The sequence below is a fragment of the Danio aesculapii genome, chromosome 14, assembly GCF_903798145.1.
Source record: "Danio aesculapii chromosome 14, fDanAes4.1, whole genome shotgun sequence".
NCBI classification, from domain to species: domain Eukaryota; kingdom Metazoa; phylum Chordata; class Actinopteri; order Cypriniformes; family Danionidae; genus Danio; species Danio aesculapii.
In genome coordinates this window covers 15462262-15490172 of record NC_079448.1, presented here as the reverse complement: position 1 = coordinate 15490172, position 27911 = coordinate 15462262, and the positions used below count along the sequence as shown (strand labels likewise).

The 27911-nt window shown below is 39.1% G+C and overlaps 1 protein-coding gene across 2 annotated transcripts; it reads right to left on the bottom strand.

Annotated features, from left to right (window-relative positions):
* Nucleotides 1–906: 906 nt before the first annotated feature.
* Nucleotides 907–20432, bottom strand: st3gal5 (ST3 beta-galactoside alpha-2,3-sialyltransferase 5). Of its 2 annotated transcripts, none has more exons than XM_056472426.1 (7): nt 19737–20432; nt 13756–13874; nt 13539–13674; nt 8383–8720; nt 4042–4228; nt 3778–3936; nt 907–2179 (listed from the first exon to the last, which is right to left on the bottom strand). In XM_056472426.1, the coding sequence occupies exons 2-7, from the start codon at nt 13791–13793 to the stop codon at nt 1928–1930; spliced, it is 1110 nt and encodes a 369-aa protein (XP_056328401.1). In that variant the 5' UTR covers nt 13794–13874; nt 19737–20432; the 3' UTR covers nt 907–1927. The 2 variants fall into 2 exon arrangements, with proteins under 2 accessions (XP_056328401.1, XP_056328402.1); XM_056472427.1 differs by having other exon boundaries at nt 13539–13659.
* Between the last annotated feature and the right edge of the window lie 7479 nt (nt 20433–27911).

The following is a 27911-nucleotide window of genomic DNA, read 5'->3' as shown; positions in this document are numbered from 1 at the left end:
ATGCAGTGGTGTTCCTTTCTAATATATGGTCATAAAGAACTCGTAATATCTGCGCTCCATTGATAATGTCTTTTTATAGTTGTGGTGTGCGTGCTTAACTGGTCTACTCAGACTTGATCAACCTAACTCAGATCAGCTGTTCTGAAACTGAAAACTCTGAGTATTTAATCTCTCTGTAAATAAACTCAGAGTTCCAGTTCAAACTCCAAGTTGGTTGAACCTCCTTACTGAAACAGGTCCCTGGACTCTTTCCCTGGAATTGGAAACAACTGTTTCCCGAGTTATTTGCCATTTTATGTTCAATCTTTCAATGTTAATTTCTTTGTATGTAAGCTGCCAGTTTGGATATGGATTGTACTAGTTTTTAATCAGCTTTAATAAGACAGCTGAGAGTACACTCAGACTTAAGAAACAGATTGTACTCTGAGTGTGTGTGTGTTCTATCATTTGTGGACAATTTCAGAGATCAGGGGTCAGCTCTAAACAGCCTAGTGGATGTCTGACGTTTGTATGCTTGAGATATTAAGATATTGTTCAGAATTGTACGCACACATATGGAAATTTTCTTAGTACCTGTGTTTCAACCAGTCAAGTTAAAACATCTATACATATGACAGTTATGTGGAGCGTATATTTGTTATTGTTTTAAGATTGTAAGTACAGCAGCTTACAAACTTTTTGCAAGTGTTGAAGCTGGCTTCTGCTGAAGAAACTGCAAACTATCTTCAGTAAACATTTGTTTAATTGAATCTCTGAATCTCTTCATCTGACAGACTGCTTATCTTAGAGTTAAAACTGTTGGTTCGCCTACAGTGGAATGCTTGATGACCCACACAATTAACATTTCTAATAATACCAGCAGTAGCCCGCAGTTAAATTGAATACACATACAGTTTTTCATTTGTTTTTATTGCATTTATTTGTACACACTGGAATGAAAGGACACTAATACTTTAAATTCATTAAGAGCAAGATTATTGCAAGAAGTAACACTGTGCCTTGTCTTAAATATCAGTGAAATGCTAATGTGTGGCTTTTTTATTAAACTGCTTTGAGAAAACTATAATTTGTAAGATTTTTACAATTCATCAAGAAGCATTGTCAGTTTAGTTGACAATTTAAGCCCATCACAGACATTTCTTTAGGAACTTTTTAGAAGATGCTCATTTTTGGAACATCTTGAGGAAGAAATCTGACATTTATCAGTCTGGATGCAGAACACAGATTAAACATCAAAGTTTCCAGCCATTTCATACATGCCAAATGTAGTGTGGGAACGTTTGTTGCACCTTTATGACCACACATGAAGGACAAAACAAAAACTGAGCAGTTTATAATTATTTAGCTCTTCAGTGTGTTTAACTATAACTGCTCCATCTGTTGAGACAATACACATATTGCGTTGACTTACTGCATTTTTGTCATTGACAAATTTCTAAATTTGGCATGTTGAGATTTTAAAAAGCACTAGGATATGATTAAAATCTTTGATTTGGCAAAGAACATTTTAAAACTAAAGACTAGCTCACCCAAAAATGAATATTCGGTCATCATTTACTCACCCTCGGTCTGTTCTATTTTGTTTTGTTATTTACTATGGATGTCAATGGCTACCCATTACCAATATACTTTACTCTTTAGTGTTCAGTAGATATAAGAAACTCATAAAGGTTTGGAACCACTTGAGGGAAAGTTAATAGTGAGTAGGTATTCATTTTGGGTAAACCACCCTTTAAAATTCTAATTAAAACATGATTCAATTTGATAAAGACCACAGGATCATCACAGTTTCAGGGTTAGTAAAATACTTAGTAGTGCTGCATTAGCAGTGTTTCATAATAAAAGTTTTTTAAAAACTCCATTCCTTTCAGGCTCCTGTGAAAATCTGGCCCACAATGGTGTTTGGAAATACAGGGGCCATTTGGTTTTAACAGAAGCCGCAGTGTATCCCACCTGTGAGGTCCGTAATACTGCCTGAGGTTACCAAACGTTTGAGAAAAACAGTCTCTTTCAGTACATTATGCATGGCTTCCTTTAAAATGGTTGTCATGGGGACGCTGTCATAATAATGAAGAGGAACCTCTTTCTGGCTGAGGTTATAGCCAAAGCCTGCTAGGCTCACCTCATCACATATGTATGTTGCCAGGTTGAGAGCTGTAACCCCTAATGTAGGGATATTCTAGAAAGGAAAAACAAATGTGATAAATGAATTAAAATGGCTCTCTTAAGCCCCAGTCAGATCATACAAATTTGTCATGATTTCCTTGACGTAGGATGTCGTGGGGATTTATAAATGACAAATGGGCTTCATGACGCAAAATTCAATTGTTTCTTCTCATGTAATGTGGCATAGCTCATGACAACCGATACCATGGCTGCGACGCCTCACGACACCATCGCAGAAAGTCTAGCATGTTGAATTTTTTCGACTAATTCCATCACGGGTGACACTGTGCAATAGAATCACATCATTTCTAGGTTATATCAGCGGGTTCTGCCGTTAATGCGCTGGTCAGGCAATTAAAATAGGCTGCATATTTACTTATGGGTGGGTCACGGGTGGATATGATCAATCATTAGTTATGCAAACTTTAACTAACTTTTCTAAACTATTGAGGTGTTTTAAGCTATTTTATCTGACAGACTGGCACAAATATGCAGACATCTCCATTCTCACATTTCTCACATCTTTTAACTCATTCTCACAACGAGTTTTAACAGAGTTTGTTATTCCGTGATAATCTGGGAACATGTTCAGTGCTGTGAATACATTGCAAAAGCATTTCCTGCTCATTCAAAATTTGTCATTGATAGTGAAAACAATTTAATATAGGCTTCTCTGAAACTGTGAATATTTTACTTTAATTTTAGTTAGGGTAGATTATTATTTTTTTTAACAAACCAACACAATCTCACGACAATTTGTGTTTAAGTGTATATATTAGACTTGTTTTGAAGCACATCACCTCAAATCTTATTTGTTATTCTTGTTTATCTAGATAACTGACCAACAGAAGATGCATTAAAATTAAGATAAAAATTATACCAAACAAAATTTGTTTCAAAAAGACATTTTTTTCCAGGAAAAATATACAAATTATATTTTTGTTTGTGTCCCTCCACAATTGTCCCCTATAGAGGTGGATGTTTGTTTTGCTCTGTGGAAAATAAGGATTTAATGAATGCTTCAGTGTGATTGTATCACAAATGACAGTTATTTATTTGCTTTTTTTAATGTCATTATTTTAAAGATTATGTCTGATTGCATCTGATTTTTCCTTGGTGCTGATGTGCTTTCATTTTCTCATCTCACTTGAGACAAGTTCAAGTGAGGGAGTGTTTAATAAGCAACCCATGGCAGGAAAATATTCATTTAGATTTGAATGAAAATACCTTAATATTAAAAAGGAATCATAAGTTTGATCCTATCCATGTGGTAACAAATGCCATAAAATAATGTAGTTATTAGTTGTCTGCAAGCATTAGTGTTTATTAAGATTGAAATAAGACACTCGTCATAGACGTCACGGGATGACTGATCATGAAGGAATGTGTAGTCTGGCACATTTGTTACCCACGACAAGTCAATATTTTATCAAAAAGAAGAAAATAAATAAATAAATTAATTAATTAATAAAAAAAAAAAATAGATAAAAAAAGAAAAAAAGAAAAAACGCATAGTTGGACAGTGACTTTCGTAACCGACAATAAAAATCGTGTGATCTGACCGGGCTTTAGCCAATAAAACGCAAAAGAAAAAAGCAAAAAGGAACTGACCTGGTCCCAGCTCCAGAGCCGCTTTTTAGGCTCAGGATAATTAAGCAGATCTAACGCCATCTCACGAATAATCTGGGGATTCAGGAGAAGGAACTGGGAGGTCTTGACTGGAACGCTCATTGGCACATTCTGCCAGAAAAACAGCCTGTCCCACAGCGACTGAAAGATAATGTAACATTAGATTTTGATGCATACTGCTCTAAACAAGTCTCAAAGAATAATCTGTCTTTTCGTATGAATCAATAAATATAAATTATCACTCACAACTGATGTCCTGCTGATCATCGCACGAAGCCAGTGGAAGTCTACAGACTTGAATATCACAGCCACATATTTCAAGTCTGGATCCGTATCTTCCCAGACCTTCGGGCAGCTTTCAGGGTAGCTCATTCTGAAAGTGGTGCGGTTCCCAACATCTGCACTGAAGTCTTGAAGAGGACCACTGTTCAGTCTGCATAGAAATAGCCTAGAAGTTTCCTCTGCACTCACGAACATGTGCAATCAAACATTTATGAAACTGCGACCCTAATAGAGACTAAAGCATGTACACTTTACATTGCACATGTTCCATTATCATTATAAATTAATAGGAGTGTAATATGATCACGGTTGATCCGTGATTCATACGGATCACAACTCATGACTCGGAACACCCCTCGGATTAATAGATTTTATTTGTTTGTAGATTAATCCTAAATTTGTAATGATTGCAGAGAGATCGCCTCTGGTGTCATTCAAATAACATGTATGAAAGCATTTAGGCAAGAGGCAATGTAAATCAAGACAGAGATTTAGTTTTTAGTCTTGAGTTAGTTATGAAGTTACAACAAACAGTCAAATAACACAAAAGTACTGAGACAACAGTTAATAATTTAGATAAAACCACTGATGTTTATGGTAAAGATTAAAATCACCATCATATGCATTTAATTTGACACTCAAAAATTAAAGTTGTGGGCCGCAAATACGTTCTTTAACTAACAGGTGGCGACAACCAGCCAAAAAATATGCCACTTAATAATTCTTCAAAAATGATCATCTAGCAATGAAAAATGAAGTTTTATGAGTGAATAAATGAATCATTTATTGAAAACGAGACTAAAAATAAGGATAAATTGTACAAATTATAATGTTAGATTGATACATTTTGCGTTATCAGCAACAGTAGTGGTAACAGTGAATTTTTCACAGTACTGAATATTTTACAATATTCAGCTGATTATTTCTTCATTTTATTTTTTAATAAAATTACAGCTTCTAAGTTCTTTTTGTTAAAACCAAGTGTCTTGCAGTGCTATTTTTGTAATAAATGGAAAGCAAATTACAATTGTTGTCTCCTCTTTTTGGCTGATTGGAAAAATGGTCCGATCTGTGATAAAAAAAAAACCATAACATCATCCGAACTGTGATCCGTTACACCACTACAAATTAATAGTTAATGCCTTTGTAAGATTTTGTAGATATCCTGTAATGCCCTCATACATGCACTTGCCAACACAAACCTATTTGCCTAGTTCAATATTCTGTTCTTGTTTTCATTTATTTTCCTAGTGAAAGAAGGGCTGGTTTTGTGTTGACATCTCATGGACAAAATAAGTAGTGCAAAAACATGTTAAAGAGATACTGTACCAATTCTCTTTAGCTTGAAGGTGTAGGGCTAAGGAGAAGAGCTTGAAACTGGGATTTTAGGAAATTTTCCCAGAATACACCATGTACAACGGCAAAATGGCTGCACACGGAAGTCAGGAGATGGACAAATTATTTATTTTTTTGGCATTATTATGAATTTTTACAACAAACAAGCATGTTTTAATACATTCATAATGGCATTCGGCCTTAAAAAAATGTATATGAAAATGAATATGGCAAATACACAGTACCATTTTGAGCTTATTGCCACATTGTTTCATTACAATAACATGATATCGTTGCCTGATTTCCTGAAGACAAATACCAAAAAATAACGCAATTTTTAAACCTACAGAAGTCGCGATCATCAATCTCATATGAAGCAAGAGATCGTGATGACATATGATGGCCTGTGCAGATGCTGTAGTGGTGTAAAATATAAAGCCCTTCTCCTTCACACTCCATTTCAAAGGGCCAAGGGGGAGAGGAAGGAGAAGGGGAGATAAAAAAAAAAAATAGAATTGCGATTGGGACTTACTCACCCAGAAGTTATTTAAGATGTACTGTAGGTGACTCTTTTCTTCAGTAAAACATTAAAGATGATGTTTAGCTCAATCCATGGAGGACGGTAATTCATATAATGACAGTGAATGGTAACAGGGATGTGACATTTGCAGTAAAAACTCAAAACATAAATTCACAAAGCAAGTATATGTTAACATTATATCGAAACATCGGTTTATATTTTCCAAATCTACTAACTGCAGAGTTAAATGATCAGAAAAATATCAATCTGTAAACATGTTTTGTACTTTAAGTGAGGAAAATAAACATGTGTTATGGATGTGACCAAAAAAGTCTGCGAGTTTGTAGTTTACTACATGCTTTCTAGAAATTCAGTGAATTAAAAACTGCACAACCCAAAGAAATGATACTAATCAAGAGGAAAAGAGTTGCTCTCAATAGAACAAACATGATTGATTTTTTTTATTTAATATTTTTGCATTTATGAGAAAAAAGCTTTGTTATGGATGACACCTTTCTGTTATGAATGTGATCGATGTGAAATTGAAACTTGTGTGACTTTGGTAAATCAAATCAAATTGTTTAAAAACACTGACAGAGAAATTTTTGAGTATTTCTAAAGTACTGTAAAATACTTGCCTACACAAAAAACATATAAACGATTTCAGTATTTTGGTGAAAACTTTTTTTTTATGGTGAGGTTGACATTTATATGGAATTGCTCTAATATATATATATATATTAGCACTTCAATAGCCATGGGTCCTGAGCACACACTAAGATCTTGTGATGTGAAACGATTGGTCTGTGTAAAAAAATTTAACATTCTTTTACAATATTATTAGCTTTAATCCACAGCCTAGTCAAACAGTTCTCCACACTGATGTCCAACTGTTGTCCGGTCTCTTTTGAAGTTTATTTTTAATATAAAAAAAAATAATAAATCACCATTTACTGCCATTATATGAATCACCAAGCACCACGGATTGAGCTAATCATCTTTTTCCTATTATTCTGGATGAAAAGATTACACAACTAAAGTAAAAACAAACCAATTCAAAATTAACTGTCAGCAAAGTGATTAGCATCTTAAACAAATTCACTGCCACTATATCTCTTGCGCCAAATGAATAGTGTAATGGTATGCTTGGATAAGCGACAAAACGTTTGTCAGGTAGTGTACAAGTATTAGGAACAACAAATAATAACTTGACTTCTAGTTGATTGTTTGGTATCAGAAGTGGCTTATATGAAAGACAAAGGCCTCTAGATCACGCTTATTTTACCACAATAAAATATGATCATGCCTTGATTTTGAATTATTTATTTAGGAGAATAGTCAAGAGCGTCTGTGCTCCGCATCTCAGGCCTTCAAACGTCACCACACGTTCAAGGCGTGTCAGCATACTGCCTTCTGAGATGCAGGTCATCTATTAAATGAAGAAAAGATTCACACAGCTTCTCCTACCGCAGCAAATTCCTTTTACTGTTGATATTTGGCACCAGTTAATCAGGAAGTGACGATTTTGTTCTCTTGGACTCGTTGGATGGAAAAGCTGCTTTATTCGCACGTCTTTTATGCGATAATCCAGTTTTGTCCATACATTTAATTAGCATTTTTGGTTAAAAACATAGCTATTGTTGTACTATACTGCCGTTTGTCATTGTTCTTTATATTGTCAAGTAATTTGCATGTGTAAACACTGAAAAAGTAAAGAAATACAAGAGCATGACTTAGGCCCACACGGAATCTGCGCTCGCAAAATTCCGCAGATTTTTAGCCTGCCATTGATTATGTGTATTTAATTGTGCAAATTTATATTTATTCAGTTTTTAAATGAATTACAGTAATATTATTGACTAATATGAAAATATTGAAATGATTTATTTACAATACAGTTTGTAAAGTAATATTTTCTGTCTTTTAGTAGATATATTATATGAGAGACTTGGTTTGTTTACCAAATAAAGTGGATCTAATTGGATTTGCATTGTAAAGATTAAATAAAAGTTAAAAAGGTATTACTTTTTATTTCATATATTAAGGTTTTAGTTATGATACTCCCAAAATAATTCCGCAGGAATCCACAGATTTTTACCACAATTCTGCGCAGAAATAGCAAAAAATTTCCGCAGATTTTGCCTGGCCCAACTTATGTCTCCTCACAAAGCCCTGTGTTGCTGACGATCCTTACATATATTTCGAACAAATTTCAAAAGCTTGCACTTTAAAATCTGTTTGCATTTATAATTAGAATTCACTTGAATATTATTAATGGTAATAATGATTTAAGTCTTTGCCATTTCAGAGCAATATATAACAATTTCAGAGCAAATAACAGAAATATATAGAACTATTCAATGGATGAAAAATATCAAAATGGAGTGCTCCAGGTCCTTTAACAAAAAAACAAATATATAAATCACAAATTAGGAGGAGCACACTCTTACCTGATGATGATATCGAAACGATTAAGAAGATGTCCAAGTCCTAATCCTTTCAGTATCCCTCCATTCCCAACCACTACACAGCGTCGACAATCTCGCCCCCCAAGCCTCTGTTCAGAAGGAGCTGGTAGGAGGTTCAAGACTTCCTCAAGTTTGTTCTTCATGTCCAGGAATCCAAAGGGTGGAGGATACTGGAATATTTGTTCATCTAACTTCATGTTCTTGTTCAAAAAAGGATCTATTGTTGGTATGGAGCCGTGATGTTCAGCTTCCATTCTCTGCCGTGCAAAAGAAGGTCTGCATTCTTTGTCCAGTGTCTCCCGGACATGGGAATGGACACGCTGCAAGCGAAACATACAATGATTATTAAATACACTCATTTCCAGGTAAACATCAGCGGAAATAGTTGCTCCATTTCATGTTTTGGCAATCTCGTTCGGGCACTACTTTGTTTTAGGTCCTACCTGAAAGATTGTTACAACTTTTTAAAAAAAGTTCATGGTTTATTATTTTAAAGACTCAAAGTGTTCGTTTTCACCACTAGAGGGTGCATATACACAATAAACAAAGGCATAATTTGATGATGTTTCATTACATTCTGGCTAATGGCGACACATGACATGGTCTGTGTCACTAAACATTGCTTGAAAAAGCATTCGGAATAATGTAAGTACATAAGTCTGCAAAATATATATTACACTGTTCTTGTGGTTTCTGGATATTTTAATGAATAAAATCTTACATAGTGCATGTGCCGGGTTCCCTCTCTAAGTCAAACATCCGATTCTTTCATTGGCTAAAAAGCTGAAATGTCATGACCTACAATGCATAGAAAAACAGGCAGCTGTTGTTGCTGAATTTAATTCAAATCAAGCAAATGGTGCAACATTTAAAGAGGCATGACATTTCTTTTATGGCACAGTTTCTCTTCAGCCAGGACACAAATTCCTTTGACACTTTCTGCACTGCATTATATGAAATAACACCATATTTATTAGGGGTGTTAAAGATCACGGTTGATCCGTACGGATCACAACCCACAAGTTTAAAACACGCATGACCTGCAGATTATTAATCAGTTTTTTGTTTCACTTGTAGGTTAATCCAACATTTATAACAGTTGCAGAGAGATCGCCTCCCGCATCATTCAAATACCATGTATGAAAGCATTGTGGCTTCCCTGTAAAATATAATGATGAAGGAAAAAGTTGTGGGGGGGATCTACCTTAATGCTTTCTTAGGTTATTTAAAGGTGTTTTCTGTCACTGTTTGTTTAGCCTGCATTAATGCATTCAGTGCACAATTAAACATTAAAAGATTGTGATCTCAATTCAAACCCGAGCAACATGAATGATAAATGATAATGATTTGCATATGTTTATTAATCCTTCGAAGTGCTGCATTCAAATCTGCATTTGATTGAGAGAGATTTGTTTTTTTACACTTTTTCCAGTTCATTACAAACAATTAAACAACACAGAAGTACTGGGAGAGCAGTTTATAGTTCAGATATAAACACTAGTTTATGGTAAAGATTAAAATGTCCATTTAATGGAACTTGATGCTGGTAAATGTTGTGGCAATTATATTGTGTAACTAGTGGGTAGAGATAAACAACTAACAAAATTATGTCACTGAATGGTTTTCAAAAATGATACAACTATAATGAAACGTGAAGTGTTATGTTTGAATTGTTGAATCATTAATTGAAAATGAATATGATATGTTGTACAAGATGTTAGATTTCTATATTTAGCATTATCAGCAACAGTAGCAAAGATCATTCTTCGTATTGAATATTTTCCTTTTTTTCCCAGCTGGTTCTTTCTTGATTTATATTTTTATTAAATGTACAGATTCTAAGTTTTGTTTGTTAAAACCAATGGTTTTTGCACTAATATTTTTGTATGAATAAAAAGCAATTGACATTTGTCTCCTCCCTTTTTTGCTGATCCGAAAAATGGTCCGAACCATAGTGTGATCTAAACCGTGAGGTTTGTGATCCATTACACCACTAATATTTCTGCATAGAAAGTTGTCTTCTGGTGTGCAATACCTCGAGTTGTCAGACACAGCAGGGCACTGTTTTAGATGCATCATGTGACACTACTGCAGTATGCATTTAGGCAAATTTGAAATGAACATGATTTTTCTAATGCAATTGATGAAGAGATTAACAGTTTTGCTTATTAATCAAACAGGATGAAGAAGGTTTCATGTGGTTAAGTAAACACATTCTCTTTTTGTTAATCTCAGTGTTAACTTTATATAAATGACAGAAACCAATGAATCTTGAGGTCAAAAAAGTCATGAACCAAAATGTGTAAATCTGTGTATGCTTTCACAGTGAAACAATGCTGCAAATGTTGCTGCTAATGTTAAGAAAAGGCACCGTCATTTTTGGCAGCAATAATTAGGATTATTTTGGTTGACAAATGGAAAAGTACTAAGAGGGCAGTAAATATATAATTATTACATACAATTATAATATATTCTTCTATAAAAGAATGTCAAAATAAAATCCATTATTCAAGAAATATTAATATAGGTAAATGTGTAAACAGCACAGTTATACTGATTGCCTTTAAAGTTTTGATATGTTAGGGTTAACTTTAATCCTAAAATAAGACTGCATTAAAACAATTTGTTAAATGCTATATTCCATTTTTTTTACTGGCATGCATCAACTCGCGATTTGATTTAATCTCAACCCACTATTTGTTTTACTTTTTACTTTTCTATTATCAGCACCCACTGACAGGTCAAATCTGCTGCTGACATTTTGTACAGTGTTGCCCAAGCATGTTAGATGTATAAAATGTGTACAAATATTTTGCAGCCAGTTTATATGTAATTTCGTCCTCTCTGAGTACATAGAAAAGTTTATCTCAGTCAATTAGTTCAAAAACATACTGTAATTATATAATGTTTCTCTCAGTCTTACAGCTGTGCACCTGCTGTCAGCTGCGAAGCCAAGCGAAAGTAAATCAGGCTTAAAATAAAAATGATGACGGCCTAGAAAGTGAAACCAAAAGCCGTATATCGAACATTTTAGGAGATTAAGAAACCCCTGAAGGATACATTTTTAAGTCCCAAAAAGGTGCGTCTCTGTGGGTTTCTGCAGAGCATGTGAGATTGCCTGTGAGAATGTTGACAGTTCTTGCGCACACACAACGAGAAGTAGGAAATGTGCAGGGCGAGAGGAGATTTTCCATTGGTTAATTGGTCGCGGATATTTGACGATTGGACGAATACAAATAACGTGTAAAAGGATGATAATAATAATAATAATAAAAAAAATTTCACCAAATATACTTGGGTGGCTGTTAATATACCTGGGCTGCCCGCCCAAGTAAACTAAGTGTGGGAAGTACTGAACTCAAAACAAACTTCGTTTTGGCTGGATTCTGTTCAAAATTATGTCATTTTAGTTTGTTCTTCGATTTTCGTTTAAACATACCAGAGCCTTAAACCAATCAACAGTAGAATATGTAACTTGGTCACTTTTGCTATGCAGATTAGAAAGGGAAACACTAAAAATTGTAGCATACACCCTGGGGAGGTAAGGCAGTGGTAGTGGCTTTTTTTAAGGGATAATGTCACAAGGTGGGGTACATGACCACTGATTACAGATAGAAAATAGTCAGAGAGAAGCATTATATAGTGTACTTGGAAATGTATGAAAGAAAATCTAAAAATAAAAAAGCAAGCATATAACTTGCCTTTATAACGTTTTTGAGAAGCAACCAATGTGCCTCATTTGTATGTAGAAATATGTCTGCATGGTACTGTACTTCTTTTGTTATAATTTTTTGTTGTTGTATTTATTAAATCCCATCCTTTACATGGTTCCTTTAAGCTACTTCCATCTGGCAGACGGTATAAATTCCCTTTAGCAAAAAAAGGCTAGGTACAAACAGACATTTATTCCCACTGCCATTTTTTTTTTTTTTTTTTTAAGGATTTTTTAAAATAATTGTGTAAGAATATTTATGTTTTGTTGTTGTGTGTGAGCCTGTGTCTAAAGACAATTTTATAACCCCTGCGGGATAGACAAAGTTTATTCAATTGAAATATGAATGAATTAATTTACTACAGGCTATTCAATTGGAGAATAGTCCACACTCAAGGAGGCCAAGGGGTCACAACAAAAGGGCATCTGGACAGACTGGACAAGAAGCATGGCATTAAATTAAATTTTCCCCTGCCATGTCTTTAAAACATGACAGTTTATTTTACCCCAGTATTTTCAATGGAGCTTTTGTACTCGCCTGCTGATCCTGATGGCGCTAGCGGTTACAAAGTCCTTCTCGTTTTACGCTTGAACAACTAAATGAATGCTTAAGTCTATTTGCCTCAATGTATAGTAATTACATTACAACATCGATGCTGTAAAAGGAACCATATGAAATTGAAAAATAGTCACATTAAGCTTTCACTGGCTATTTATCATTTGCTGAAAAATACTAGCTGTATAGGGCTGGGTGATAAAATCGATACCTGTATTCACTGACTAAACAACATTGTCAATATCAATAAAAAAAGTTATGAAGTTTCGGTATGAAGGCTAAAGTTTTATTAAAATGTGGCTGCTGAGCGTGCTCCTTGGAAGCAATGCCAATAAGCTTAGGAAGTAAGTCAGCTTCACAATTTGTAATGCTGCAGTATGTATTTGAATAATGATGGTTGGTTCCATTACTTGAAAATCTCAGATTTAATGATCATAATTTCTTTTGTTTACAGAGTTTGAGGTTTACTGTATCATTATTATTGACACCTTAAAGTTTGCTTTGATTGTTTAGCATTTGCACTTAACCATTTCACACACTTTGGAACATTTTATTTATCAAGTTTAAGAGTCTCTTTAACACTTATGTTTTATTTATTAAAAAGAAATCAGATATTTTGTTTAAATATTTTTGGTTTTGACTATTAAATTATTTGCCTTAGAAATGTTGGTAAATTAATATAAAGCGGTTAAAAATAAATCCTAATATTCCTAAATGTATTGTTAAAAAATATATAATAATTATCGATACTGAATGATATGAAACATGATATCGTGATGAATTTTTTTGCAATATCACCCAGCCATAGCTGTGCATATACCTAATTGATGTAAGAACTGATGTAAAAAATAAAATGAAAAGATGACTTACCTTTCTGTATTTGTTGTCTACTGGCACTTCCACAGGTTTTAGTTCCGTATGAAAGGAAGGCAGTTTCAAAAATGCCAGTGACATCAACGCCAAGCTCAGAAGAAGAATCATCATCATTTTGCTAGGGCAAAAAGGACTTAAATTAAAACATTAGCATTACTCCATTTAAGGTTTACAAGAAAAAAAAAGACATATTACCATTGGGTCTAGAGTTTACCTGGAATAGCAATTGGATTTTTTCATGACTCTCTTCATGGTTCCTGAACACCAATTCCTCCGTTTACTACTTATGCTCAAAACAAGAGATCTCCATTTCAGTGTGTAGATGAATTGAAACTGAAAGAAGAAAAAAGAACAGACTGATCAACTAAAATAGTAGAAATAACAGATGTCAAACTGTAAAAAAGGAATGATATGGCTGTGCATCAAACGGTGATCTAAATGGCACCACAGTAATTCTGATTAACCGATGAGCTCAAGTAAAACAATTTGCATTAAAAAGAGGAAGCACTTTAAATATCTACACCACTTACAACCATGCACACAAAAAACTTACACATGAAAAGTGTGTTGTAGCTGACTGAAGTAGTGATGATAGACTTCATTTAAAGATATCGTTTCACAGTTGACTTATTGTTAAATATAACTGAACTATGCTTTTTTACTTTTGCATACACATTAAAAGCTAATATACAATTTTAGAAAAGTATTTTATGGTAGCTAGACAAGTGCCGGTAATTGCATTAATGAATAAGCAAAATACTGTAATCACAGGCACTTTAAAATACTGTGAATTATTAACACCATCTAATAGAGGAAATAAATGTGTGATGGTGTTTTTATTATTTGAAAAACATAATGCATTTTATTAATAGGACAACACTTTTACAGTACAATAATAATACTGTACACCATGAATAAAATATTATACAATGAAAATGTTATACTTTCTATGTGCCTAATGGTCACCAATGATTAATTTAGTTGTTTACATTTAAAACGGTAATATAACAAATAGGCCAGTGTGGTATTACAGTAAATAATGCTACCAGATAACAAATTGTGGACTGTTATTCATTCTTTTTCAATTATCCCTTTATTATTCAAGGGACGCCACAACGGAATGAACCGCCAACTTATCCAGCATACAGTTGAAGTCAGAATTATTAGCCCCCTTTGAGTTTTTTTTCCTTTTTTAAATATTTCCCAAATGATCTTTAACAGAGCAAGGAACTTTTCACAGTATGTCTGATTATGTTTTTTCATCTGGACAAAGTCTTATTTGTTTTATTTCGGATAGAATAAAAGCAGTTTAAAATTTTTAAAAAACTTTTAAGGTCAATATTATTAGCCCCTTTAAGCTATTTTTCTTTCGATAGTCTATAGAAGTGTCTTGAAAAATATCAGGTAAAATATTTACTGTCATCATGGCAAAGATCAAATAAATCAGTTATTAGAAATGATTTATTAAAACTATTTTGTTTGGAAATGTGTTAAAAATCTTCTGCGTTTCTGTGTGGTGTTTGCATGTTCTCCCTGCGTTCGTATGGGTTTCCTCCCGGTGCTCCAGTTTTCCCCACAGTCCAAAGACATGCGGTACAGGTGAATTGGGTAGGCTAAATTGTTTGTAGTGTATGAGTGTGTATGGATGTTTCCCAGAGATGGGTTGCTGCTGGAAGGGCATCAGCTGCGTAAAACAATATGCTGATAAGTTGGCGGTTCATTCTGCTGTGGCGACCCCAGATTAATAAAGCCCAAAAGAAAATGAATGAATGAATGAAAAGAGAAGTAAAAAGTTTCTGGAACTTGGTCATATCATTAATATCATTGAAGATTTTTTGGGAGGCCTCTTTTTTTTTTTTTTTTTTAACAAACTTATCCAGCAGGTTTGTCCAAACTTTCACAAAAACTTTCTTCCTTTCCCACTGCTGTTGCAATTTCTAGCCAAGTATTATTGGTCATCTGGCTCTCCCTATGATCACGCATGGACGGATCATAAAGATGTCTGTACAGACACAGCCGTTTCAGACAAAACCTCTTCAAAGTGTTTCATATTCATCTCAAATCAAATGCGGCACCATGCGAACTGTTCACCCGAGTCTCCAAAAAATTCCATTAGCTCCGCTATGGCAATATTTCACTGACAAATGTCGTGAGCGCAGTATTACAAGTCAAGAGAGCATTTATGTAATACGAGGGAGTGAATATCTTTGCTCGTGCACCGATTTCCTCTGTTTGTGTGTTTGTTCACTCGCAAATATCTACTGTACAAATTTACTTGCGCTCTCAGTACACTGCTCGCTCAGTGAGATTATATGCAGACTCACAATTTGTGCCTTGTATTCCTTGTTTTTGATATGATTTATATTAGACACTATTTATTAACAATAACCACAATACTAAAATAGATTTACATATTACATTTTTAATCTAATAAACCATAACATTTTTAGCTGTATGTTATATGATGAGATATTTCTAGTTTCAAACACTTAAAGACACAGAGAACAGTTTTATTTTAAAAACATTAAACATTCAAAAGGTGTACCATACCAATAAAATAAAAAAATACATTTAAATATAACTAATGCACGCAGAAATGTAACTGTGATAAAAAATAAGGAAAAACTTGATAAGGTATTAGCCTACTGTACTATTCACTCTTCAAATAAATCTCACTATCAATCCCATTTTATTATGGCAACTAAAATAAAGTGAACTAGTCTCTGCTGTCTTCCACACTGTTGATGGGATTGTAGAGGACATTTTCCGTCATCCTTTTCATTTTGAGCAAAAGCTGTTCCACAGGGCCCTTGAACACGTATATAGACAGGTACAGTGTTTTGAACAGTACTATAGTAAAGTACTTCAATTACTCTGTTGTGGTAATACTATAGTTGCTATGGTAACACAACAAGTGTAATATAAACAAATTACCCAGCGCTATAGTTTTTTATGTTCGGTCGGTATCTTACAAGATCGATATCTTACATGGGGCGGCATGTAGACTTAACACCCCCAACCCCCCCACAATCATGCCCCACCCGTTCGTGCCGCCCTTTCGCAGAAAAAAAGAGAAGAGCGGGGGGCGGGGTGGGGGTAGAGGGAAGAGTCAGCCGCCCCTTGTAAGATACCGGCATTCGTGCCGCCCTTTCGCGGACATAAGTGGAGGGAGGGTGGGAATTTTAACTCGATTACGATTAATGACCAATTACTTTATTTCTTTTATATATATTTTTGTTCACTGACAAATTATGTACAGTAAATACGCTCACATATTACAAATGAGAGATTTTTGAATGAAGGGTAAACATTAATGCTCATTCATTCATTCTTTTTCTTTTCGGCTTAGTCCGTTTATTAATCTGGGGTCGCCACAGCGGAATGAACCACCACAACAAGGCTGAGTGACGATATACAGTTTTCGAACACTCCAGCAACCCTATGCTGCAGTAGATGTAAATCCTCTGTTTGTTTGTCAAAGACATACCGAACCGGTATAAGAGATTTATAAATCATAAATAGTCCTCACTTTAGATTAGGTCACAAAACTGGATGAAGTTGAGTTAATAAAGCATTTATTAACATACATAGTAACCATTACCCCGATCACTATATATATATATATATATATATATATATATATATATATATATATATATATATATATATATATATATATATATATATATACATATATACATATATATAAAACTGAATGCATTTCCGGCATAAACTATAGACACTCAACACAGAGGAACATATGCTGTATCTGAAATCGCCCCCATGCCCTCATTCATTACTCCCTACATTATTCCAATAACATAGTCCGCTTGAAGGACTGAATGAAATCAGTGAATTCGAGCACTGCTGATTTGTTTGTGTTTTGCTGCTTGATAAATCCCTCAGGCCGATTAGATTTTCAACTTTCTGGTCAAACCCTGTGATAGTTCTTTAACACTTATCAAGCTGCCTATTAGTAATGAAACAAAAATGTTGATGTCTGTCATGTATACAAACCTTATTTTAATTAAATAATATTTTATTTTAATATTCTCACCGATAGGATTTCACTATTTGCTGCCATCTTGTGGTGAGACGGGAGAATCTATCACTGTGCAAAACTTCACAGTATATTTGGGGCATTTTCTAGCTGTTGAGTGTACATGGGCTGTAAACTCGTATTGCTGTGCATTGTGGGCTTGATTGAGTGCACTTCAGAAAGTCCACTATGGTTTCGGACACCACTAGAAATGGCTGCTCCCTCAAAGTGCACCATTTAAGGGTATAGGGGCGATTTTGAATACAGCACATAGAAACTGCACTATATACAAGTGTCAGAGCAGCACAACCAGAACACAGAAGTTTAATTGCACAGCTATATGCAAAACATGTGCCGTGGGTTATGACAATCACTCGATAAGTATAAATCAGGCCTTATAGAAGTATCAATATCTCAAAACAGACTTTGTATATTAAGCCATAAATTAACACACAGAAACACACAAACAGAAAATATATCAGCATTAGCTCAGCCAAAAATCCTTTGAAAAAATCATAAAAATTGTGCATCCTTACTATATTTAACAAGGTCCAAATAAAAAGAAAGGTGAAAACCACTTAGATAAATTTATTATAACACTTTTTTGTTGATTTACTATCTATTTAAAGAACATTATAGTGAAATGAATTGTTCCTGTGAAATAAAATTAAGCATACTAAAGAAACTAGGGCTGCACAAAATTGGAAAAATTACACATTGCAATATTTTTTATTCTGCGACATATATTGCGATATGAATACAATTTCAGTAGGTGAATTGAGTAAATGTTTGTAGAGAATCTATAATTTTAGATTGACTGGGAAGATTCTGTTGGAGAGTATATAAAATGTAATAATCTACAAGCATAGAGAAATTCAGGAAAAGAAAAATATGCTAATTAAACAAACAGCACTTTATTGTTTTCCGAAGTGTCGAAACGTACACAGTAATCAAATAATCAAATGTAAAATAATACTGCACAATAAATCATAATCCTGCACAAATTCAATAAATTAGTTTTTAATTTATCAAAGTTACAAACGGTACAATTTATTTTTACTTTTAAAACCCTTACACAGTTACAGGGCTCAAAAAAAAAATTAAAATGTACAAATTATAACACTTATAAATAACAATTTAGCCTCAACATTGCATATACTCGCAATGTAACTATTGCGAATGATTACATTGCAATATCACTGCTGAAACGATATATTGTGCAGCCCTAAATGAAATATTACAAATTAAAATGAATATTTTCTGTTTCAATGTATTGTAAAATCTCTATTGTAATCTTTGTAAAAGGATACTGGTCAAAGAGTCAACCACTTTGTACAATTCTACTTTCTTTTTCCAAGGCCAGCTCTACTGAACCACTGAAACCCGAACCTCTTATTTATTTACAAATACTTAGCATTCATGCAGCAGGCCTATATATTCTAATGCAGTAAACGATAAGGGAAAGTGAAATTAAAGTAGCTGAAAGGGAGTTTTTAGAAATATTCTCCATTGATACAATAAAATATCCTTGTTGGCTACATATGAAGCATACTGTACAGGAGTAAAAACCTAATATTTCTTAACCAGTTTCTGTTTGATGCTTCACTTTCATTTGCTCTATTTTTCATTACACTGTAGATAATAAGGAGGTGAACAAAGAATTAAATTTGTAATTTGAAATGTGTATGGTTTTAGTTTCTTGTATTTTATAATATAATTATTGCTTTCTTTATTGACATGTTTAGTTGCTATAAGATTCTCTGTGATATTGAATAAGCATTTCACAATTACACTTAATTTTCCCTATTAAGGTAGTTGTTTTTATATTCACACATTCAGAATTTATCCTTAATAATATGATTTCAGAAAAAAAGATTATCTGATAATACTAAATAGTGAAATCATTAGCAAAGTACAACATTGTTCACAGTCAATCAAATAGTGCTAATGTTGTTCTGAAGTCATTCATACATGTGATTTCAGGCCGAATATTCAAAATACCATGGTAAACAATATAGGGAACATGTCACCCGTTGTCACTAAAAAACAACTTTACCTTAATAATTTCCCTGCTGTGTAACATGACAGGATACCTATCGAAAATATGTAATTAAACTCCCACTATTGGAATTAGAGTAATAATCATTCACACTTACCTGCGCTTTTATATAGTAGTCTACACAGAAGAATCCGCTTACTGAACATAAAATTGACTTCCCAGCTTGTTGTACATTACTTATCCATTTAGTACTGTACTGGAATTTTCACATGTACTCAATGACACTACGTCAACAATCAGACTCTTAAACTCTCCCTTCATGTTTTGCCACAGAATTAATTGCATGACCGTCTGAGCTAGCAGCATGTCGACGCCATTGCTCAATAATCAAAATAATTGACGCTGCTGTCGGAAATGTAATGTTACAAATCATGCCTTGACACGAATAAGCTAGAACATTGTATAAAAATGTAACTTATTGTTCGTTGAAGTGGTCAGTCATGTTATCAATTTATTATTTGAGGCTCAAGTGTTACAGTGTGTTTACAAAGTAGCAGCAGATATCCACTCAATGCTGCTAATTAAACGCCCCGTCTTATTTCGGGGTGTATGTAGCGACGGTCAATATAATCATTATATATGGTAACAATGAGAATAATGCAATAAAAAACCGTCCGATGTGTAAGATTTGAGCACTTTTTTTTAACAACACTCAAAACGTATGATACTTATCAGCGCATAAATGTCAAAGATATTATCCGCCGCCCTACATTTTAACATTAATATTTGGGAGAAGTCCAGTTTAGCGTTATCGACAGAGATGCTTCTTCTTAACCCTCTTCTTCTTCCTCTGTCTCTTCTTCTAGGCTTTTTACTAGCGGTTGGTAGCCCAGCTATAGATGTATACCGCCACCTACTAGGATGGACTGTCGAGCGTTGACGAGGATCTTAGCTTTAATACAAAAAAGACAATTGGTATTCAATTTATATTCTGATCATCAACCCTATATCTTTAAGATATCTAAATAATAATGTTTTGTAAAATGTAATTTAATCTTTGTAAAATAGGAGACTGGTTAAAGAGAGTCGACTACTTTGGACAATTCTACTTTTTTTCAAAGGCCGTCTGATCATCTGAAACCTCTTATTTTACAGATACTAGCATTCATCCAGCAGGCCTATATTCCTCTAATAGGATGGAGTGTGGAGCATTGATGTCAAGAGAATATTGGCTTTAAATAAGAAAATGAGAATTGATCTTATTCTGATCATCAACCCTGTATCTTTAAGATATCTAAATAACATGCTAAATAGTTCTATAGTTGCATCGTTATTTGACAGTAACTAAAGTTAAATTGTATTCGTTTCTCTACGAAGTTCATCTGCCAGATGTAGTCTGTTATTGTCATATTTTTTTTTTTTACATTTTACCAGAGTATGTTCAACTGTTTCAGAAATATTACAGCTAGTACAAAACTCAGACTATTTCTTCTCAGCTGCTTTTTCTTCTTTTAGAGTTTTAAGGCGGTTGGCAAAAGAAAAAAATAACATGCATTCCTGCCACCTACTAGGAAGGAGTGTAAATTGATGGAACAGGAAGAACTACACGGAAAGAAAGAAAGAAAGAAAGAAAGAAAGAAAGAAAGAAAGAAAGAAAGAAAGAAAGAAAGAAATTGACTTGAAACTTTTCAACACATTTCTAAACATAACTCATTTCTAATAACTGATTTATTTTATCTTTGCCATGATGACAGTAAATAATATAGGTTATTTAATAATAACCTTAACTAGGTTAATTGGGTTAGGCAGGTTAGGGTAATTAGGCAAGTTATTGTATAATGATGGTTTGTTTTGTAGACTACCAAAAAAAAAAAAAAAAAAAAATAGCTTGAAGGGGCTAATAATTTTGTCCTTAAAATGGTTATTAAAAAAATTAAAACTGCTTTTATTGCTTCTAGCCAAAATAAAATGAATAAGACTTTCTCCAAAGGAAAAAAATATTATTATACATACTGTGAAAAGGGGGGGCTAATAATTCTGACTTCAACTATATATATATATATATATATATATATATATATATATATATATATATATATATATATATATATATATATATATATATATATAAACTCGTAGCAATGTATACTTGACATGTATACATAACATGATATTTACTTAATATTCTAAAGAATTTTGGAATAAAAGAAAAAAATATATATATTGACTCGATTGTGCTCAATTCAATTTATTTTTGGCTACACAAATGGCCTAGCGAGCTGCCCCAGGGGCCAGCCACTCTCCCTGTATTGCAGTTTGGGCTCTTTAGGGCCCCTTGCCCTCCAGCTGCAGGGTCTCTGACCCCAGCAAGTTGCCCTAGGGGACAGCCATTCTCCCTGGGCTTGCAGTTTGGGCTGTTAATGACCCTTTGCCCTCCACCTACAGGGCCTCTGACCCCAGCAAGCTGTCCTTGGGGCCAGCCACTCTCCCTAGGCTTGTAGTCTGGGCTCTTGAGTGCTCCTTGCCCTCCACCTCAAGGCTCTCTTGCCCAACGAGCTGCCCCAGGGGCCAGCCACTCTCCCCAGGCTTGCATTTGGGCTCTTGAGGGCCCCTTGCCCTCAACCTACAGGACCTCTGACCCTAGCATGGAGTCACTGGGGCCAGACACTCTCCCTGGGCTTGCAGTCTAGGCTCTTGGGTGCCCCTTGCTCTCCACCTCAAGGCTCTCTGGCCCAGCGAGCTGCCCAAAGGGCCAGCCACAGTCCCTGGGTTGCAGTTTGGGCTCTTGAGGGCCCCTTTCCCTCCAGCTCCAGGACCTCTGACCCCAGGGGACTGCCCCAGAGGCCAACCACTCTCCCTGGGTTGCAGTTTGGGCTCTTGAGGGCCCCTTGCCCTCCAGCTCCAGGTTCTCTGACCCCAGCGGGTTGCCCCAGGGGCCAGCCACTCTTCCTGGGCTTGCAGTTTGGGCTCTTGAGTGCCTCTTGCCCTCCGCCTCAAGTCTCTCAGGCCCAGCAAGCTTTCCCTTGGGCCAGACACTCTTCCTAGGCTTGCATTCTAAGCTCCTGAGGCCAACCTGCCCTCCACCTACAGGTCCTCTGACCCCAGCAAGCTGTCCCTGGGGCAAGCCACTCTCCCTAAGCTTGCAGTCTGGGCTCTTGAGTGCCCCTTGCCCTCCACCTCAAGGCTCTGGCCCAGCGAGCTGCCCCAGGGGCCAACCACTCTCACTGGACTTGCGGTTTGGGCCTGGGCTTGCATTCTAAGCTCCTGAGGCCAACCTGCCCTCCACCTACAGGTCCTCTGACCCCAGCAAGCTGTCCCTGGGGCAAGCCACTCTCCCTAAGCTTGCAGTCTGGGCTCCTGAGGGCCCATCCCCTCCACCTACAGGGCCTCTAACTCCAGCGAGCTGCTCCAGGGGCTAGCCACTCTCCCTGGGTTGCAGTTTGCGATATTGAGGGCCCCTTGCCCTCCTGCTGCAGGGTCACTGATCCCAGTGGGTTCCCCCTGGGGCCAGCCACTCTCTCTGTGCTTGCAGTTTTGGCTCTTGAGGGCCTTTTGCCCTCCAGCTCCAGGGTCTCTGGCCCCAGTGGGCTTCCCCAGGGGGCAGCCACTCTCCATGGGATGCAGTCTGGGCTCCTCTGGGCCCCTTGCCTTCCACCTACAGGGCCTCTGACCCCAGCAAGCTGTCCCTGGGGCCAGACACTCTCCCTGGTCTTACAGTCTGGCCTCTTGAATGCCCCTTGCCCTCCAACTCAAGATTTTCGGGCCCAGCGAGCTGCTCCAGGGGCCAACCACTCTCTTAGGGTTGCAGTTTGGGCTCTTGAGGGTCCTTTGCCCTCAATCTCCAGGGTCTCTGGCCAAGCAAGCTGTAGCAGGTGCCAGCCACTCTCCCTGGGCTTGAAGTCTGGGCTTTTGAGTGCCCCTTGCCCTCCTCCTCAAGGCTCTCTGGCCAAGCGAGCTGTACCAGGGGCCATCCACTCTCCCTGGGCTTGCAGTTTGGGCTCTTGAAGGCCCCTTGCCCTCCAGCTCCGGGGTCTCTGACCCCAGAGGGCTGCCCTAGGGGCCAGCCACTTTCCCTGGGCTTGCAGTTTGGCCTTTTGAGTTTCCCTTGCCTTCCACCTACAAGTTCTCTGACCCCAGCAAGCTGTCCCTGGTTCCATCCACTTTCCCTAGTGCTCTTAAGGGCACATTGCCATCCAGCTCCAGGGTCTCTGACCACAGTGAGCTTCCCCAGGGGCCAGCCACTCTCCTTGGGCTTGCTTTCAGGACACGTGAGGGCCCCTTGCCTTCCACCTACACGTCCTCTGACCCCAGCAAGCTGTCCCTGGGGCCAATCACTCTCCCTAGGCTTGCAGTCTGGACTCTTGAGTGCCCCTTGCCCTCCACCTCAAGGCTTTATGGCCCAACAAGTGGCACCAGTGGCCCATGACTCTCTTTGGGTTGCAATTTGGGCCCTTGAGGGCCCTTTGAACTCCAGCTCCAGGGTCTCTGACACCAGCAGGCTGCCCTAAGGGCCAGCCACTCTCCCTGGTTTAGCATTCCGGGCTCATAGGGGCCCCTTGTCCTTCACCTACAGGTCCTTTGACCGCAGCAAGCGATCCCTGGGGTCAGAGACTCTCCCTGGGCTTGCAGTCTGGGCTTTTGAATGCCCCTTGCCCTCCACCTCAAAGCTCTCTGGCCCAGCGGGAGAGAGTTTGGCCCCTGGGTAGCTTGCTGGTTTCAGGAACCAAAAAGGCCCTAAGGAACCCAAACTGCAAGTCCAGGGAGAGAGGTTGGCCCTGGGTAGCTTGCTGGTTTAGGGGCCCTTCTGTGGAGGGCAAGGGGGCCCTAAGGAGCCCAGACTCCCAGTCCAAGGAGAACGGTTGGCCCCTGGGCAGCTTTCTGGGGTCAGAGACCCCTTATGTGGAGGGCAAGAGGGCCCTAAGGAGCCCAGACTGCAAGTCCAGGGACAGAGGTTGACCCCTGGGTGGATTGCTGGGGTCAGGGACCCCTTACGTGGAGGGCAAGAGGGCCCTAAGGAGACCAGACTGCAAGTCCAGGGACAGAGGTTGACCCCTGGGTGGATTGCTGGGGTCAGGGACCCCATAGGAGGAGGGCAAGGAAGCCCTAAGGAGACCAGACTGCAAGTGCAGGGAGAGAGTTTGGCCCTTGGGTAGCTTGCAGGGGTCAAGGACCCCTTAAGTGGAGGGCAAAGGGGCCTAAAGGAGCCAAGACTGCAAGTCCAGGGAGACAGGTTGGCCCCTGGGTAGTTTGCTTTGGTCAGGGACTCCCCTAAAGTGGAAGGCAAGAGGGCGCTTAGGAGCCCAGATTGCAAGTCCAGGGAGAGAGGTTGGGCGCTAGGTAGATTGCTGGGGTCAGGGACCCCTTAGGTGGAGGGCAAGGGGGCCCTCTGGGGCCCAGACTGCAAGTCCATGGAGAGAGGTTGGCCCCTGGGTAGCTTGCTGGAGTCAGGGATCCCTAAGTTGGAGGGCAAGGGGGCCCTCTGGGGCCCAGACTGCAAGTCCAAGGAGAGAGGTTGGCCCCTGGGTAGCTTGATGGGGTTAGGGACCCCTTAGTTGGAGGGCAAGGGGGCCCTAAGGAGCCCACACTGCAAGTCCAGGGAGAGAGTTTGGCTCCTGGGTAGCTTGCTGGGGTCAGGGACCTCTTAGGTGGAAGGCAAGAGGGCCTTAAGGAGCCCAGACTGTAAGTCCAGAGAGTGGTTTGCCCCTAGGTAGATTGCTGATGTCAGCGACCCCTGAGGTGGAGGGCAAGGGGGTCCTCTGGGACCTAGACAGCAAGTCCAGGGAGAGAGGTTGGCCCCTGGGTAGCTTGCTGGGGTCAGGGACCCCTTTGATGGAGGGCAAGGGGGCCCTAAGGAGCTCAGACTGCAGGTTCAGAGAGAGAGAGGTTGGCCCCAGGGTAGTTTCCTGGGGTCAGGGATGCTCTATGTTAGGGGCAAGGGGCCCTCTAGGGCCCATACTGCAAGTCCAGGGAAAGAGGATGGCCCCTTGGTAGCTAGCTAGGGTCAGGGACCCCTTAGGTGTTGGGCAAGAGGGCTTTCTCTGGGGCCCAGACTGCATGTCCAGGGAGAGAGGTTGTCCCTTGGGTAGCTTGCTTGGGTCAGGGACCCAAAAGGGGGACTGCAAGAGGGCCCTAAGGATCCCAAACTGCAAGTCAAGTGAGAGAGGTTGGCCCCTGAGTGGATTGCTGGGGTCAAGGAGCCCTTAGGTGGAGGGCAAGGGGGCCCTCTGGGGCCCAGACTGCAAGTTCAGGGAGCGAGGTTGGCCCCTGGGTAGCTTGCTGGGGTCAAGGACCCCTTAGGTGGAGGGCAAGGGGGCCCTCTGGGGCCAAAACTGCAAGTCCAGGGACAAAGGTTGGCCCTGGGTAGCTTGCTGGGGTCAGGAACCGCTTAAGTGGAGGGCAAGGAGACCCTAAGTAGCCCAGACTGAAAGTCCAGGGAGAGAGGTTGGCTTCCGTGTAGCTTGCTGGTTTCAGGGACCCCTTAAGTGGAGGGCAAGGAGGCCCTACGGAGCCCAGACTGCAAGTCCAGGGAAAGAGGATGGCCCCTTGGTAGCTAGCTAGGGTCAGGGACCCCTTAGGTGTCGGGCAAGGGGGCTTTCTCTGGGGCCCAGACTGCATGTCCAGGGAGAGAGGTTGTCCCTTGGGTAGCTTGCTTGGGTCAGGGACCCAAAAGGGGGACTGCAAGAGGGCCCTAAGGAGCCCAGACTGCAAGTCAAGTGAGAGAGGTTGGCCCCTGAGTGGATTGCTGGGGTCAGGGAGCCCTTAGGTGGAGGGCAAGGGGGCTCTCTGGGGCCAAAACTGCAAGTCCAGGGACAAAGGTTAGTCCTGGGTAGCTTGCTGGGGTCAGGAACCGCTTAAGTGGAGGGCAAGGAGACTCTAAGTAGCCCAGACTGAAAGTCCAGGGAGAGAGGTTGGCTTCCGTGTAGCTTGCTAGTTTCAGGGACCCCTTAAGTGGAGGGCAAGGAGGCCCTACGGAGCCCAGACTGAAAGTCCAGGGTGAAAGGTTGGCCCTGGGTAGCTTGCTGGTTTCAGGGACCACTTATGTGGAGGGCAAGGGGGCCATAAAGAGCCCAGACTGCAAGTCCAGGGAGAGAGGTTGGTCCCTGGGTAGCCTGCTGGGGTCAGGGACCCCTTAGGTGGAGGGCAAGGAGGCCCCAAGGAGCCCAGACTGTAAGTCCAGGGAGAGAGGTTGGCCCCTGGGTAGCTTGCTGGTTTCAGGGACCCCTTCTGTGGAGGGCAAGGGGGCCATAAGGAGCCCTAGACTTTGAGTCCAGGGAGAGAGGTTGGCCCCTGGGGAGCTTGCTGGTTTCAAGGACCCCTTAAGTGGAGGGCAAGGAGGCCCTAAGGAGCCCAGACTGAAAGTCCAGGGTAAGAGGTTGGCCCTGGGTAGCTTGCTGGTTTCAGGGATCACTTATGTGGAGGGCAAGGGGGCCATAAGGAGCCCAGACTGCAAGTCCAAGGAGAAAGGTTGGCCCCTGGGTAGTTTGCTGTTGTCAGAGACCCCTTAGGTGGAGGACAAGGGGCCCTAACTAGCCCAGACTGCATGTCCAGGGAGAGAGGTTGGCCCTTGGGTAGCCTACTGGGGTCAGGGACCCCTTAGGTAGAGGGCAAGGAGGCCCTAAGGAGCCGAGACTGCAAGTCCAGGGAGAGAGGTTGGCCCCTGGGTAGCTTGCTGGTTTCAGGGACCCCTTCTGTGTAGGGCAAGGGGGCCATAAGGAGCCCTAGACTGCCAATCCAGGGAGAAAGATTGGCCCCTGGGTAGCTTGCTGGGGTAAGGTGGTTGGCAGAGGGTGCCTTCGCCCCATTAGTGCTAAAGTTGAAGCCGTCTCTAGTTTTCCCACTCCCACTACTCGTCGTGAGTTAAGTCATTATCTCTGTATGGTGGGTTACTATAGGGGGTTTTGTAAAAGCTTTGCAGATGTTGTTGCCCCTCTGACGGATTTATTGAGTCTAAAAAGACCTTTCCATTGGTCATTGCAGTATCAATGTGCTTTTGATAATGCTAAATCTCTTTTAGCAAATGCTCCAGTGTTGACTGCACCAACCTTTGAGAGACCTTTTCTTCTAGCGGTTGACGCTAGTGCTTTTGATGACAATGGAGTTAAGCATCCAGTCAGTTATTTAAAAAAAAAATTCAATTGTCATCAGTAGGTTTATTATACAGTGGAACAAGATGCTTTAGCTCTTGTGTTGGCCGTTCAACACTTTGAGGTCTATTTAAGTTCAGTTTGTGGTCCTATTGTCATCTATACAGACCACAATCCATTAACTTTCTTGGATCGGATGCGTGGAAAGAAACAGCGGATTATGAGATGGAGCCTTATATTACAACCAT